General features: G+C 43.3%; 1 protein-coding gene across 3 annotated transcripts in view; it reads left to right on the top strand.

The window, feature by feature from the left end:
- The first annotated feature begins 532 nt into the window (after positions 1–532).
- FER1L6 (fer-1 like family member 6) overlaps positions 533–17,996 on the top strand; it is a 173,180-nt gene continuing 155,716 nt past the window's right edge. For all 3 annotated transcript variants that reach the window (XM_027972915.3, XM_042254149.2, XM_060393668.1), the window contains exon 1: positions 533–641. In XM_027972915.3, coding sequence (XP_027828716.2) covers positions 619–641 — 23 coding nt within the window. In that variant the 5' untranslated portion in view covers positions 533–618. The remainder of the gene's footprint in view (positions 642–17,996) is intronic.

Genomic DNA, 17,996 nt, shown 5'->3' with positions numbered 1-17,996 from the left:
TGGACCACTGGGGAATTCCCTGAGTGATCGTAATAACATGTTGTCCTTGCAATGAGATGGTATATGTGTGTGTGTGTGTGTGTGTATACTCAGCCATGTCCAACTCTTTGCAGCCCCATGGATTGCAGCCCACTAGGCTCCTCTGTCCATGGGATTCTCCAGGCAAGAGTACTGGAGTGGGTTCCATCTCCTCCCCCAGGGGATCTTCCCAAGCCAGGGATAGAACCTGCATCTCCAGGGTTGGCAGGCAGATTCTTTAGCACTTGAGCCACCGTGGTCTTAAAACATTATTCTTAGAAGAATATGAGTTTGAGGCTTGAAGGCACTTAGCCTTTGGTTCTGTCATTGAAGGGAATTAAGACACATGCTGCTAGGTGTGTCTGACAGATGGGTCAACTCTTCGTGGAACAGTTTCATTTTGCACCTTTGATTACACTGGGTAACATGATGCTCGAGAATGGCCGTGTACGCCAGTGAGTGTTGATTCAGCCACACCCCAAACAGCCTCACCCACCAGATGACTGTGAAACTCAGAAGCCTGTGCCCAGGATCTGGATAAAGCCAGACATCAGGATTTTGCCAGTTCCTAGCCCAGAGGAGCCACCAAGAAGAGGAAGAATGGAGAAGCCATCCAAAGCCAAGTAATATATTTCCTTTTGCTAGCAAGGTTTCTGGGTATGGCCAGAGCCAAAGGGCTGGGAGCTGGGAACGGAGGGCCTCCCTTCAAAAAATCCTTAAAGATTAACTGAGACTTAAAGCTTAGGAGGGAAAGTTCATGGGCCAGAAAGGACGGCTGGGTCTGACCCTGCGCTTAAAGGGCTTCCCAGGCAGCTCAAGTGGTAAAGAATCCACCTGCCAATGCAGGAGACATGGGTTTGATCCCTGGTCAGGAAGATCTCCTGGAGAAGGGAATGGCCACCCACTCCAGTATTCTTGCCTGGAGAATTCCATGGACAGAGGAGACTGATGGGCTACAGTCCATGGGGTCACAAAGAGTCGGACAGGGCTGAGTACATACATGCACCTAAGAGACAGAATTTTCCCCTTCTGATGAGAAAATATATCACATTCATTGCAGAAAACTTGGAAAATATAGAAGCTAAGAGGATTTTAAAAATCACTCACAATATCACTGGAGATAACCATTGTTAATATTCTGAACATTAAAAGAATTCCTTTAGCTCTCCCAATTGAGCCACAAGGTGAAAAGTGAAAGTAAAAGTGTTAGCTGCTCAGTCCTGTTCGACTGTTTGTGATCCCATGGCTCCTCTGTCCATGGGATTCTCCAGGCAAGAATACTGGAGTGGGTTGCCATTTCCTTCGCCAGGGGATCTTCCTGACCCAGGGATCGAACCTGGATCTCCCGCACTGCATGCAGATTCTTTACAGTCTGAGCCACTGGGGAGCTATAAAGGGTTAATATTAAATGCTTTGTATTTTCGGAAACCAGGCCCTTTCCTGGTGTAATTGCGCTAACCTATAAAGCCAGCTTAAACTTGGGGTTTCTTTTCTTGCTCTGGCCATCTCTTGCCTCAAAGTCTCTTCTCTCAGTTTGTAAATAAGCAGTGGGGTCTTTTTAGTCCTATGGTCTCATTCTTGGACCTGCCTGGGGAGTTTTGCTGAGGCTCAGTATGCACCCCTATGGCCACAAGGGCCTTGGGGAAGTTAGCCTTGTGTTTCAGAACAAGCCTTGGCTCTTCATTTTGTTTGGGGCGGGTGAAAAGGGGTGGGCTGATGAAAAGGGGTCTAAGTACATTTGTATCGTTTCATCTACAAAGCAACTTTGTAGAATTAGCTGGACACATCTTCAGCTCTGCTTGGGGGCAGTATTGGGGTAATGGTATACAAATGGGCTGCTGAATCATTTTTGAAAACTCAATCATTTATTAAATATATCTGTTAGGAGTACAGCTCTTTGCTAGGTTCTGGGTCCACACACACGGATCATCCAGATCTTCTCTCAGAGCACTTACAGTGAAGTGGTATCGATGAACAGCAGAATAGATGACTATGATGTGGGTGCTGTGAAATTATGATACTAGTAGGAACTTGGGTGGGAAGAGAAGTTTATCCATTTTGGAGGATCAAGGAAGGCTTTTCAGAAAAAGTGCATCTAAGCTGAGAAGTGGAGGGTGAATGGTAGACAACATTCTTGAATGTGGAGAAGGTGAGAGAATGTTCCAGGTGGAAGACACAGCAGGGGTAAAAGCTGGGAGGTGAGAAAGCATGACCGGTCTGAGAGGACAAGTTCAGCAGAGCACATGCGATGTCTGTCTGCATCTTTTCCTGGTAAATGCCTTGCACGATAATGTTTGCTTCCAGACTGGCCTGAGTTGATCTCTGATGGCACATTTCCCTTCCTTCTCAAGCGTTACTGCCACAGTTTCTCAAGAAGACCCAGGTGGGGGTCACCTTCCTCAGGCAGCCCTCCTAGATTTCCTTCGGGGGAAAGAAACTTTCTCTCCTCTGAATTCCCACAGTGCTCTTGTCTGCTCTCACTTTCCATTTATACAACAGCTACATCCAATGTCTCTCTTGCTACTTTCTGGAACTCTGAGCAGACTGAGATCAGGGACAGTCTGTCTTCCAGAATCTTACCTGGTGCCTGGAACAAAATTGCACATATACAGCATATGTGTGTCCAGGGAGAGCTGCGCTCAAGCAAGGACTGGTCTTCCATGGGGCTGTCTTGTACTTTTTGAGATTTTATTTTATTTTTTTGGCCATGCTGCATGGCATGTGGGATCTCAGTTCCCCAACCAAGGACTGAAGCTGTGCAGCCCTTAAGTGGAGTCTTAACCACTGGCCTGGGAAGTTCTTTTTTTGAGATTTTATCACATCCTCTCTCCCATTATAATTCTTTCCCTCTATAGACCTGCCCTGATCCTCTGCTATGGCCAGGCTCAGGAAAATTTTCAGAAGAGGATAATGACATTTGATTTCATTTGTGCATGCAAATTGGATATGTCAGGATGAAAACTTCAAGTGGAGTTATACATAGTGCTCAGAGCAAGGGCCGTGCTGTGTGTGGAGAGAGAGTAGAGCTTCTCACTTAGGGAGTAACACTGTAGTGTCATGGAGGGTTTTTGGCAGGGTTCATATCCAACCATTATGCGTTATGTGTTTGGCTGTGTTTATTGGTAAAATAATGAAATAGTTCTAAACCAGTGGCTGAGTGGGCTCCTATCTTGAACCCAATGAATGTCCTGACACCCAGGATGCACTGACATCCAGCAATTAATGGGTTAATGCTGATCAAAGCAGGAGGTCTCCAGGGTCCTGCACCAGTGCCACTTCAACAGGTCAATACCCATGCCATTTTGAGTATCACCCCTGATTATCAGATATATGTCTGTCAGTGATAGTGGAGAGTTTCCTCCTAAAGAACGATTTGGGGTGGGAGTGGCTTTTGATAAAAGAGAGCTGATACAGAAACTGTGTACAGGAATGATTCCAACCCTCAAGTTAATAATTGACTAACTGGGATTTCTTTGGAAGGAATGATGCTAAGGCTGAAACTCCAGTACTTTGGCCACCTCATGCGAAGAGTTGACCCATTGGAAAAGACTCTGATGCTGGGAGGGATTGGGGGCAGAAGGAGAAGGGGACAACAGAGGATGGGATGGCTGGATGGCATCACGGACTCAATGGACGCGAGCCTGAGTGAACTCCGGGAGTTGGTGATGGACAGGGAGGCCTGGTGTGCTGTGATTCATGGGGTCACAGAGTCGGACGTGACTGAGCAACTAAACTGAACTGATTGAACAGTATCACCCTAGGGATGTTGCTTCACCTCTGCTTCTCTGTTTTTTTGTCTGTAAAACAGCGAAAAGAATTCATTCCTGTTATCCATCCATCCACCCATCCATCCAACTACCTGCTCATCCATCCAGCAAACAACTGTGCATCCCCAAGCTGGAAATGTTGCCTAATGGTGGCCAGACAGACATTTAGGGAGTTTAGTTTGGGAAACTGGTCACAAATCTAGTTTTGAAGGTTGAATGAGATGTCGAAAGCACAAGCCTTTCAAAACTGTGGAGGATTTCACTTATGGTGAGTCCTCACAACATCAGTAGAAATGATATTTCCGTGGTGTTGACTCAGGTGGCAGACTAGGGCATTTCGGTGCAATTTAGCAGTCAGGAAGGCCTTTTAGGTCTTCCTCAATCCATGCCATTGGTATAATCCTGCTTGTACCAAAAGACTATGAGTCAGTTTCCATTTAACTAGTATTTGATAAGAGCCTTCTTGTTCCAGATAGTCTTTTTCCCCCAAATGAAAAGAACCTTACAATTTTTGCTGATTGTAAACATAATGCACAACTTTTATTAAAATGTAAAAAGACACAGTAGAAGGTATAACTGCTGCTGCCGCTGCTGCTAAGTTGCTTCAGTTGTGTCCGACTCTGTGCAACCCCATAGACAGCAGCCCACCAGGCTCCCCCATCCCTGGGATTCTCCAGGCAAGAACACTGGAGTGGGTTGCCATTTCCTTCTCCAATGCATGAAAGTGAAAAGTGAAAGTGAAGTCGCTCAGTTGTGTCTGACTCTTAGCGACCCCATGGACTGCAGCCTACCAGGCTCCTCCGTCCATGGGATTTTCCAGGCAGGAGTACTGGAGTGTGATGCCATTGCCTTCTCCTAAAAGGTATAAAGATGAAAGTAAAATTACCCCAATCCTACCTCCCAGAGATTAATACTCATCTTTTTGATGAAAAATCTCTTCAGGCATCTTTCTATGCTGAGATGCATTTTTGAAAACATAGACCACATTGTGTTATACATGCCATTCTGTAACCTACTTTTCCTCTGAATATTATCAACATGCACTGAAAATTCCATTATCCAGTGGGTGATTGAAAAGAAGTGTTTAATATTAAAAAACACTGTGACTTTTATGGTTTCTTTTCTCATATCATACCAAGATTCTGTGAGAGTTAAATCCTTTTCTTGCATTTTCTTCTTGAACTAATCAATTAGTTTGTGCTTGTGTCTTGTATGGTGGTTCTTTTTCAATTCAATGAGTACATATTGCCCTGTCGTTGTTAATGAATACCCAGTACTCCACTGTATATACAAAATACATTTATTTAATTAGCCTCCAGCTGATAAATATTTGAGTTATTTCCCATTTTCGGCTAACATAATCATTCCGTAATAAACATCCTTGTGTATTCAACTTTGTTCATTGGCAAAGTTGTATGATTTCATCCTCAGGATAAATTTCTAGAAATGAGAATCTGGCTGAGGTCAAAGGTTTTTAAAATTTAATCTGTATTTGTATCAGGGGCTATTATGGGGCAAGAGAAGTTGTGGAAACTCGAGGCTTAGCTGGGTTGATGGGACTTCAAACTCATGGCACAATCATAGAACAGTCCAGAAAGCAGACAGCCGAAGGGTGAATGCTTTTACGTGAAACGGTCACTGAATGTTGAAAGACGTTTCAGAGAAAGTGAGTGAAGTGACCTTGCTTTGGAGTCCTTAAAAATAGCTGGACCTTCATCACTGGGGTTACCTCTTAGAGAGCTCTGCTTAAAGGCGGTTGGATGAATAGATTCTTTTCATTCAACAAATACTTCATGAGTGCCTGTTCAGTGTGCGGCATGGGGCAAAGTCAGGGCAGCAGGGGCGGTCAGTCCATGGGGGACGCAGGATGGCCAGTGTGAACTGCAGTTCAGAGTGGGTGCGCTCCGGCCAGCTCTTGGATCCTTCTGTGGCTCTGCAGCTTTCTGTAAATGGATGGGCACACTGTCTGGCCACCGAGGGCTGTAATCCACTTCAAAATCGAGGATTCGGAGGGTAACACTGGGTTGTCATGAAGAACCAAGACTAGACTGGTTCCGTGGCCCCCAGAGCTGGGAGGAGAGATGGTGGCATGGCGGCTCTGTCTGGGAGACAGGATTGAGCAAGGAGCACTCGTGGTGAGTCTGAATGACCACCTAGCTGCTGTCGGGTAGGGAATTCACGCTTTACACAGGAAGACACGCTGATTAGACCTTTGGGGTCTCTTCCTACTCTGGGACTTCGTGATTTCATAATAAAGTTTTAAGCAATGTAGTATTCATTTGTTTACTCATTCAACAAATTCAAATGCCAGGGACTCTTCTACGTACTGGAGACAAAAGACAGATCAGGTTAGGTGTCTGCCAATGAGGGACTGTTTTCTTAAAAAGTAAAGTAGAATTTAAAATAGAAAAGGCATACTATAATATTTACCATCTTAACCATTTTTAAGAGTATTCAGGGGGTATTAAGTATATGCACATTTTTGAGCAAACAATCTCCAGAACTTTTTCATCTTTCGAAACAAACTCTGTGCCCATTAAACACCAGCTCCCAGTTTCCTCCTCCCCTGCCCTGATAATCACTATTCTGAGTTTGACTACTCTAACAATTTTGTATTTATTTATTTTAATGGGAGGATAATTACTGTACAATATTGGTATGGTTTTTGCCCTACATCAACATGTTGATTACTTTTGATCCCTCATGTGAGTGGAATCACATAGCATTTGTCTTTTTGTGACTGGTTTATTTCACTCAGTATAATGTCCTCAAGGTTCATCTAGGTTGTGGGATGTGACAGGATTTCATTCTTTTTTAAGGCTGAGTAACCAGGTGGCTCTATCAGTAAAGAACCCACCTGCCAATGCAGGAGACATAAGAGACAAGTTTGATCTCTGGGCTGGGAAGATCCCCTGGAGGAGGGCATGGCTACCCACTCCAGTATTCTTGCCTGCAGAATCCCATGGACAGAGGAGCCTGGAGGGCTTCAGTCCATAGAGTCACAGAGAGTCAGACACAACTGAAACAACTTAGTATGTTCCAGTGCAGGGGGATGTGGGTTTGATCCCTGCTTGGGAAGCTAAGAACCCACATGCCTTGTGGTCAGAAAAACCAAAACAAAATATAGAAGCACAATATTGTAACTAAATCAATACAGACTTGAAAAATGGTCCATATTAAAAAAAAAAAAAAAAGGTGGTAGAGTCAGGTTTGAACCCAGACTGACTCATCCAAAGCTCCTCTTTTCTTCTGAATCATGTGTCCTGGCTCTGGTTTCCAAAAATACAGCAGCTGTGATCTCTTGCCCCCGCATCCTGTCTTGCCCTCTTTGTTCTCTTCCGGCCGTGTCTTCTCCTGTCCTGGGGAGGGGCTGCTGCACAGTAAGTTTCTACTCTCTGAGCCAAGGGTAGTGGCTCTTGGCTGACATCACTGCAACGCAGTGATGGAGAAATTTGCCCCCAAGGTTTATTCCAAAGCTGGTGAGGAAATGTCTGGTAAGAAAGCGAGAGTCTGGAGAAGTTTTGCAATTTGCCTGGAGTCATGGATAATCAGTAAATGGCAGGCAGTGAAAAAGTCAAGCTTCTTGGGAGCTTAGTTTTATATCACAGAAGTGAGTCAGACATCAATAATGAGACTTTAACAACCAATCTCATTTTGGGGAAAATAAAAGATTCAACTCATGGCTTGGCTGAAAGATTGAGCTAGTCACCATAACAGTGAGTCTAGTTATTCGTGAGATAAGAGGATTGATGAAAAAGATTCTAGGTCTCTACTGGAACTGGTTAGCAGAAATAAAATCTGTATTAATCCTTTGGGAAAACCAAGTGAACTCTGAGTGGTAAGGATTCAATGATAGAAGTCACATTTCTTTATTCAAATATCTGAAGGGCAACCTAGTTTTTATTGGAGAAACTGAATTTTTGGCTTTGACTGTAATAAGCATCCTATGTTTTGAAAAGCTTCACACCGGCTTTTGTGGAAGCACCGTTCATTTCCGTAGAGATCTTATTTTAATGTTTTTTTCACAAGTTGTACTTCTGGTTGGTAGATGGGTGGGCTGGCTGATACTATCTTACTTTACTAATGCCTGCATTATTCAAGGCAGAATCCCAAATGCTGACAAAATAAACATAGATCACATTTATCTCTTCTTCTCCACATTCTGCAGTTATTTTGGCAAGAGAGCTGAGTTACTTTAGTTTGACACGATTTGTTCTTTATGAAGCTTTATTTACTGCTGTCTTACACCTCTATATATCCCTGTTTCTAAGGTTGTTGTCTGATGAGATTTCTTCTCACTGCTTCTTTTTCCCTTTCTGGAAAGGTATGCAAAGTTCATGCTGTGAATAATGCAGGGCTTTACTTATGTAATTGCTACAAATGATGATAAGGGTTAGAGAGGAATATTAATTTCTCTATTAATACTTGAATATGAATCAAAGTGTCATTGATTTGTAAATTACCTTCTAATAGAATTTGAAAAAAAAAAGTCTTCTCATCAAAATTTCTCCATAAATTCTCATTAAATGCTCACCTTTGCATACAAAGGATACAGATGAATTCACTGATGAATATTTCAACATGTTCAATTTTTTAGAGCAAAAAATCATATTTGGATTAACCAGTATCACTGCTGCCTGGTGGTGATTTATTGAAGTTATTTATTGTTGGTGGAATGAGACTGTTTTTCTTTTCGACTGCTCTACAGCTTTAATCTTCTTTTCCCATCTGTAAATTCTTCCCAAGGTAAAACCCATAATAAACCTGCTTCCCTTGCAGCTAGGATGCTGACATTAGACTCCAGCTGCACCAGTCAGATGTGTGCACTTGAGATTTTTGAACTGAAAGCTAGTGACACAAATAAACAGGTGGAGCATAGAATGATTTTGGTGTGGGGAAGGGCAAATAGCCTATTTTCTTATCTACTTATTTATTTGGCTGCACCAGGTCTTCACTGTAGTATGTGAGATTTTTATTTTCAGACCAGAGGTTGAACCTGGGTCCCTTGCATTGGGAGTGCAGAGTCTTAGCCACTGGACCAGGGAAGTCCCCAAAATCCATTTTCTCAGAGAGAGCAGTACCAGAGGTTCTGGCAGTACCTCTGGTTTCCAGTGTGGTGGATAAACTGAAGTATCTGTACCCAGAGGTGGGGTCTACCCAGGGGCTGTCTGTGATGTGTGAGGCATTGCTCCTGGCTTTGTAGTCTTCAAAGTTTTCCCAGTTTCCCTGAGAATCTGGGGCTTCCCACAAAAGCCGGTGTGAAGATTTTCAAAACACAGGATGCTTATTACAGTCAAAGCCAAAAATTCAGTTTCTCCAATATAAACTAGGTTGCCCTTCAGATATTTGAATAAAGAAATGTGGCTTCTATCATTGAATCCTTACCACTCAGAGTTCACTTGGTTTTCCCAAAGGATTAATACAGATGGTAAAGAGTCTGCCTGCAATCTGGAAGACTGGGTTCGATCTCCAGGAAGATCCCCTGGAGAAGGAAATGGCAACCCACTCAAGTATTATTGCCTGGAAAATCCCATGGATGGAGGAGCCTGGTGGGCTACAGTCCATGGGGTCGCAAAGAGTTGGACATGACTGAGTGACTTCACTTTCACTTCTCGCTTTTGAGAATTTGAAACTGTCTCATATTCTTTAACACATTCCTTTTCTAGTTAATCTAGCCAGGGAGTGTTTCTGTAATTTGCCACTAAGAAATCCAACTGATACAACTGGAATATGAGGAAGAAGAGAAGGAAATAGGATTGTTTCACATGTATCTCACATCAGTTGTTGAAAGACATCAGTAGAACAAGACTCTTTCTCAGGTTTTCTTCTGGTAGCCATCATCTATTTCAACTGATTCATGTTTTAAAACAGCAATCTACAGACAGTGATACACACCCAGACAGGGTGTTTCTAAGGGAAACGGAGGGTGTTTTAATACCAATGAATGGCTGTGAGTTTGGGACTCACCAGTGGCCTTTTTGTTGTTTAGTTACTAAGTCATGTCCAGTGGCCTTAGGAAATGGCTTTAAAAGATGAACTATGAAGAAATTAAGGATAGAGATCTTCTGGAAAGGCTCCAGGTTCTTAGCTTGTGAGGTATTAGGAGTTGGTTGAAATAAAGAATAGTTTCACTGAAGGCCCATGATTTAATTCTTCCACCCATTCATCCAACTATATTTATTAAGTATCCATTCTGTACCATGCACACGCAAAAATATCAATATTAAGGAAATGGTGGTGAACTAGGCAGAGCTACACAGGCCTTTATTTGATGCTCCGGGGTTTCAGAGTGTTTCCATATACACACGAGGGAAGGACGATGGGCTTTAGCATAACTGAAGATGATGAACATTGGAGAGGTCACATGAATTATCCACCAACACATAGCCAGTAAGTAGTAGAACTGAGAATCAAATTCAATTCTTCTGGTTCCAGAATCTTACATTCTTTCCAGGATGCCAGCCCTCCTTACCTGCTAGAGTTCATATCAATAGTGAGAGACAGGTGAGAAAATAATACTTTTCTTGGAAGGGAGTCTGATTCAGAGAAGGGTTAAATTGGTAAATATAGAGGCAGGGCCTCACTTTCTAGGGCTTGTGGTCTTACTTCCACTCTGCAATTGTACTACCCCAGGCTGCCTCTCTCATTTATATTTTGATTATAAACATAGTATTGAGAGATGCCCTTGATGGATGATATTCAGGGAAGGGAAAACATCAGACATCTTTGGGATGAGGGTCAGGTAGCTTCAAATATAGTCAAGTGTGAGAACTAGAGAGGGCGTGCAAGAAAGGGAACTCTACCTACTTAGCCATTTCTGCCTAGGGCTGTGATTTTATAAAAGACATGGTCCCCACCCTCACTGATACCACAGTCTAGTGGGCAAGATAAACATGTACACACTGAGTCATTCCTATCCTCAGGCCTGTGCATATATGTATCCTACTAGGTGGCGTTAATTTCCTTCTTTTTTTTTTAATTGAAATTTTTATTGAGACAATTGTAGGCTGTTGAGAAGTGATGATAACATGCGATTATGGGAAATAATACAGAGAGATCTCATGCACACTTTACCCAGTTTCCCCGAAGGTAACATCTTGCAAAACTGTAGTACAGTATCACAAGTAGTGTATCGACTTTGAAACAATCCACTGATTGTACTCAGCCTTCCTAAGTTTTACTTGTACTCATTTGTGTGTGTGTGTGTGTGTGTGTGTGTGTGTGTGTGTGTGTGTAGAAGTGTGCGTTTGGCTCTATACAGTTGTATCACCTGTGCTGGGTTGGGATCCAACACGACAGTTAAGATACAGAACTGTTCCATCACTATAAGGATCCCATGTGCTGACCTTTTATATTTCTATAACCATATTTCCTTCCCTCCCTGGTTTTATATTTTGTGTCTTGTATACCCTTGGTATCTATAAAGAATCAGTGAAGAGACTTCCCTGGTGATCCAGCAGCTACGGCTCTGAGCTCCCAATGCAGAGGGTTTGAGTTCAATCCCTAGGCAGGAAACTAGGTCCCACATGCTGCAACTAATGTTTGCATGCCACAGCTAAAGATCAAAAATCTTGTGTGCCACAGCCAAGACCTAGTGCAGTCAAATAAATAATTAATAATTTAAAAAAAAACCTCACAACACAAAGTAACATAAAAAAGGACATTTGAACAACTCCTAAAATAAAGTATTTTTAAAAAAAGAGTAAATGAACTAACAATGCCATAAGAGATTGTATTATGCTTATATTTATATTTGTGTTTGTATTTATATGTGTCCTCTGATGGAGAGGAAGAAGCCATTCATTTGAGCAGGGCCTTGAAGTCAGAGAAGGGGGCAGAGCTTCACAGTGAGTGAGGGACACTCATGACTTGGACTGGAGGGCGTGGTGACTAAGCTCGTGAACTCCATGAAGGCCTGGCTGCCTGGGTTTGAATTCCCTTTCCATCATTTACTGTCCGAGTGATCCCCACCAGGCAGATCTCTAGGCCCCCTCAGTTTTCTCCTCTTTAAAACAGAAAGGACATTGTACCCACTTCAGAGGTCACTTGGAACAAGCCTCAGTGGTCCATGCATAAGAGTGCCAGGAAAGTGGTAAGACTCACCTCAACAAACAGATGCCCTTCTCACTAGTCTCAGTTAGCAATCTGAGAAGGTCCTTCAATCACCCAGACTGAAGTCCTGTCTCATTCTGCCTTTGTGAAGAGGTGTGGATTGAGCTTCCTCCCTGAGGCTGACGTGGGAGACAGTTCTCAGACAATACCCACCCTTAACACCCCCACAGTTGTCTTGGTTCTCGCCCTGGTGGTCACTCTCATTGAGGATCCTGAGGCCTTGTTGGCATTTTCCCCATCTCTTCTCAAATGCATTCTATGAGGAAGTTGTTTTTTTTAAGATTGTTTTAATTTTTTAAGTTTTTAAATTTTAGTTTTGACTTTTTCGGGTCTCAGTTGTGGCAAGCAGATCTGTTGTGGTGCCTGGGCTTGTCTCTAGCCGTGATGCACAGGCTCTCTAGTTGAGGCACTTAGTTGGCATGCGGAACCTTAATTCTCCTGCCAGGGATTGAACCGGGACCTGCTGCACTGGCAGGCAGGATTCCTAACCCCTGACCACAGCGAAGTCCCAGAAAATGATCTGTTAATGAGCATTTAATCTGGGAATTTGTGAACTTCCTGAGTCGCTGTTCTCCTGAATAACCAGGGCTTTGTGTAGCAAAAGCCCCACCTACACTTTGCACACACGGTCAGTGCACGAGTTTGACCCCAGGCTGACCTCCTTCCTAACAAAGAGGCTTGTAGGAAATTATTCCCAAGAATCAGCTCCCTTTTCATCCACTTCCTCTTCATGTGATTGAGAGAGGTGTTTACTGTGGGTCTGATCTCTGGGTAGTGTGTCTAGACCTCTTGGTTCCATTGACATTCCTTTGTTGTGTACACACCTGCTGTGAGAAAATAAATCTTGTGTTACAAAGACAAAAGACAGTTAGTAGAGCAGGATTTGGGTTAAAAATCCTTTGTGAATCCCTTTGCCAACTGTCAAATCCAGTTTCAGAGGCCACCACTGGAAAAGGCCTGTCTGAGGAGCCGCAGAGACAATGTTTTTTAAGGATGAATTTGAAGAGCAGTTTCCATCCACAAATTTCACATGGCATCCTCAACAATTCATTGTGTACTATGAAATACTACTGTCTTTTTCTCCCCTTAGCAATTCTTGCCATCTCAATAGAGCAGGGACTTAACCCAATAAGTGTGGGCAGTTATGGAGAGGAGAGTAGTGAACTGTTTCCTAGTTACAGACACAGGGCACATTCAGCAGGCTGGTGGGATAAGCATAAATTTAGGGGACGTGGGAAGAGGTTTTAGCTTTCACTGATGATTCTTAGCTAGTGCTCACCCTAAGGATGAAAAGACTTCTCTGGTGGCTCATACTGTAAAGAATCCACCTGCAATGCAGGAGATGTGGGCTTGATCCCTGGGTCAGGAAGGCCCCCTGGAGAAGGGAATAGTAACCCACTCCAGTATTCTTGCCTGGAGAAGTCTATGAACAGAGGAGCCTGGCAGGCTACAGTCCATGGGGTCTCAAAGAGTTGGACATGACTGAGCAACTGAGCATGCGTGCTAGGATGAAAATCTTACTTTCTATTATTACTCTGAGTATAAAAAGAGATTTCCCCTCTCTCTTCTTCGTCTAGCCCTTCCCCTTTTCAGTATTAATATGGGTTTTCAGATTGTTATCTAATGTGTTGTAATCCATTCCTGTTATTGATTCTGATACTCAAATTGTCTCCTATTTTTCCAGAGAAAGCCCCTTCAGGTTGGCTCCTGTGTCCTTTCCACATGCCCCCATCAGTGTTTTTTTTTTAGCAGTTTCTTTCTTTCTGGAATGAGACTTTCCAGGTTCCTATCTAACCTCTTGTAATTATGTTAGAAAAGCAGGAAGGTAAACATCATTTCCCAGCTTTAACACTGGCAAACATATCCTGGAACTTTGGCAAAGACCTAGCAAGTTCTGGACTGGTCCTATTGATCACTGGAGCTCCAGAAATGGGTCCTAGGAAAGTCACTATTTTCTGTGAGAGGAGGCTGAGTGTAGACGCTGCTGGTGATAGGCAGACCTGTGGGCTCGGGCAAGTGCAGATTCATGGACATCTGGTCAACATGACCCCTGGCATGTATCCATGGTGATGGGAGATGGGAAGCATATGGTAATTAAACGCACAAGGAAAACAATTTCATCCAGGGATTTGAACTCTTGTTTCCCAGATGACACCAGGAGAGCAGCAAACCAGTTATTAAATTATCTCTTTGCTTTGCACCAGTTTAAACAGGTGCAAGTGGTATTGGCAGGAAACATAATGAGATTTGGATTCAATCCCTGGGTCAGGAAGGTCCCCTGGAGGAGGGCATGACAACCCACTCCAGTATTCTTGCCTGGAGGATCCCATGGACAGAAGATCCTGGCGGGCTACAGTCTACAAGGTCTCAAAGAGTCGGACACAACTGAACTGACTAAGCACACAAACGTCTTCTACTCTCATATCTGTAGAGATGAGAATTCAGTAAAGGGAGATAGTAAAAGAATAATAGAGAAGATGATGAGGTGAAAAAAATCCCCCAAGCCAGCTGATGCCAAAAAAAAAAAAAAAAAAGTCAAATGTCAAAATGTTTCATCAAGGCAGAGACATTTTGGGTTAGAGACTTCTAGACAGTTTGTATGTTACTTGGCAAGCATCCCTTAAAGAACCTGCAATGCCAGTTGAGTGTGTGGAAAGAAAGCAATAGACCCGTGTATGAGGATGGGAAGATTAGCCACTTGGTTGGAAGGAGCCAGTGGCCATGTCACCAGTGGCCTGATGTTACAGTAGGATGCGTGCCAGTTGGGATGTCCCAAGCCAACTGCCCACATGCTTCAAAACTGCTCTGAACCCTCCCAGTTGTTTCAAGGAAAGAAGCTCAGAAGCTGGCCCACACTCCCCAAGTCCGATGAGAAGGCCAGGTCCTGGGGAAGAAATGAAGACCAGCTAGGTTCGAGCCCATAATATGGTGCCCTGCTTTTTCACCATAGAGGCTCAAAGCCCTTTCGTATTGTCAACTTAGTTAATTATGATGTTGCCCTTTGAGTCTGGAAAGTGCATTGATATTTTTAAATAATAGCTGATTGCAGCCTGATCTTTTCAATAAACAGCAGTGAATTTTCTAAGCAAAATGAGGGTCCTAGTGACATGACATCCATTCACTTGGACCCAACTGCCTCACATTTTCTGGTCTTCCCATTGTTAGGAGAAGAGAGTGACTATTAATAAGACAGATGTGTTGTGTTCAAGCTTTAGAAAGTCAGCTTCCTGGGAATATTCAGCAGTTGAGTCAGCAAATACACACACTACTGTTCTCCTTTGTCGTGCCTCTTGCAGACCCAGATAATCTATCAGAGTTTCAAAACTTTCTATATAATATTAATTGGATGCCTACAATGGATGGAATGATGGGGGCAAGAAAAGTGAAATGTATCTTGTCTCTCCTCTAAGAGCTTTTCAGTATGCTTGGGAAGAAATCAGTGGTGAAAGCAACTGTTCTCAAATGCGCTTTCAATCTATGAGAATTTTACAGTTACATGGAGTCAGAGTCATCCATTTTTTCACTGTACAGCAGTCTACAAAGAGGATGGTATATTTCTCCTGGGTGTCTTACAACGTAATAGTATTTTCCAGAAAGGCACTTGTCCTCTAGCTAGTTTTGGTTATGATTCCCTTCTGCTGTGCAGTCTAACTGTGACTTGGGTTTTTTTTTAATTGCACAGAAAACAATAACATGCAGGTTACCTCCAGGGGTGGAACATGTCTTATGGATATATCGAATATGGGATAGGGAAGCAGGGAAGTGTGGACCTTTAGGGCGGAAGTTCAGAGTCAAGTCTTGGCTATCTTCAGGATGGTGGATCCTGGGCAAATCAGCTTAAGCTCTCTGGTAATCTGTTTCTGTATCTGTAAAATAGAGACAGTGGTAGATACTTTACAGAGTTGTTCTGAGGATGAAATGAGATAAGAGTATAAAGGTGTTGGCCACAGTTCCTGGCATATCAAAATGCTCAAATTCATAACTGCCATTATTATTAAAATTTTTTTCTTTTAAATATTTATTTTTTCGGCTGCATTGGCCCACAGGATCTTCATTCATTGTGTCACGTGGGATCTTTCATTGCAGCACATGGTCTCTAGTTTGGGCGCTGGGGGCTTACTTGCTTCATGGCATGTGGGATCTTAGTTTCCTGACCAAGTATTGAACAGGCTTCCCCTGCACTGCAAGCCAGATTCTTAACCTCTGGACCACCAGGGAAGTCCCGCCATTATTACTTTGGAAACTGAATTTGTTATGTTTGGTTGCGCGTGGCCTTTGTTTAGCTGCAGTGCATGGGCTTCTCGTTGCGCCGGCTTCTCTTGTTGCGGAGCACAGGCTCTAGGCGGCGCAGGCTCAGTAGCTGCCCTGAGGCATTTGGGATCTTCCTGGACCAGGGACTGAACCCATGTCACTTGCATTGGCAGGTGGTTTCCTAACCCCTGGACTACCAGAGAAGTCCTGCCATTATTTTCATTCTTATTCTTAACACAATCATTACATGTGGAGTCGATTCCAGCAAGCAGCCTTGTGGGTGAGCAGAAATGTTGACAGAGCGCCCCCCGCCCCCACACCCCTTTAGGGATGCAAGCATTGCTCGGGAACTGTTGCGCTGTTCAGGGTTCCCCTTCCCCTTTCTGTCTTGCCAAGAACATTTTCTTTTCATTACTGTACATCTCAAGAAGGGAGAAGGAACACGCGTCAAATTCAAGAAGACGGAATCCCACGTAGACTCTTGTTAGCTCTCTTGCCCCTCAGTGACTCTGATGTGCCCTTTTAGATGACTCTCACCTAACTGTTTACACAGGGAACACCTTCTTGGTACATAGAAATCAATATCTTTCCCTACTAAGCTTCCAGTGTACTGAGCGGCTGCATCTCCAGGAATTTTACAGAAAAACTGTAGCACAGTTTGCAACAGTGGATTTATTTCCTTTTCGTTCAGTTGTTGAATCATGAAGCGGTGAAGTGAAAGTCGCTCAGTCATGTCTGAGTCTTTGTGACCCAATGGGCTATACAGTCCTTGGAATCCTCCAGGCCAGAATACTGGAGTGGGTACCCTTTCCCTTCTCCAGGGAATCTTCCCAACCCAGGGATCAAACCCAGTCTCCCACATTGCAGGCGGATTCTTTACCAGCTGAGCCACAAGGGAGTTGAGGTACGATTACCGACTTTCAACACTGAGTGGAAACATTTGATATCAATTAAAACAACAGGGTAATACCCACAATAATAGGTCTAGTATTAAGATCTTTAGACAGTTTAGAATTGCATATTAACACATATATGTGGAATCTAGAAAAATGGTACAAATGAATTGATTTCCAGGGTAGAAACAGAGACACGCATGTGCAGAACTAACATGTGGACACAGTTGAGGGAGGGGAGGGTGGGACGAATCTGGAGAGTGGCATTGAGGTATTTACAGTACTGTGTGTAAATAGCTAGTGGTAAGCTGCCGCCAGCAGAAGCAGCTCACCTCTGTGCTCCGTGATGACCTAGAGGGGTGGGATGCCGGAGGGTGGGGTGGGAAGGAGGCTCAACAGGGAGGAGATATATGCACACATATAGATGATTCACTTTGTTGTACAGCAGAAACTAACACAGCATTGCAAAGCAATTATATTCTAATTTTAAAAAGAAAAAAGAAAGTTATAAAAAAGGAATCCACTGCTTATGTTTCTTATTTTACTCAGTTCACCCATCTCTTAAAGATGACACCTATTTTAAGAAATCAAAATCACACCATTTGCTAAGCATAGGAGCAAAGCTTTAATATAAAGGATAATGAATTTCCTACTCTTCCTGGGAAGATTACATTGCTTGAGGTTTTCCTGGGTCCCTTGCTTTTTCCTCCCACTTTTTGTCATCCATTTGGGCACAGCAAAAAAAGTGAATATCAGACCATCATTTTGAGGCTTTTTAATAGTGCTGATTGCAGCCATGAAATTAAAAGACTCTTACTCCTTGGAAGGAAAGTTATGACCAACCTAGACAGCATATTCAAAAGCAGAGACATTACTTTGCCAACAAAGGTCCGTCTAGTCAAGGCTATTGTTTTTCCAGTGGTCATGTATGGATGTGAGAGCTGGACTATAAAGT

This window comes from Ovis aries, chromosome 9, assembly GCF_016772045.2.
Source record: "Ovis aries strain OAR_USU_Benz2616 breed Rambouillet chromosome 9, ARS-UI_Ramb_v3.0, whole genome shotgun sequence".
Classification (NCBI taxonomy): domain Eukaryota; kingdom Metazoa; phylum Chordata; class Mammalia; order Artiodactyla; family Bovidae; genus Ovis; species Ovis aries.
The sequence above is the reverse complement of the archived record's forward strand: the minus strand, read 5'-3'. Positions and strand labels throughout refer to the sequence as shown.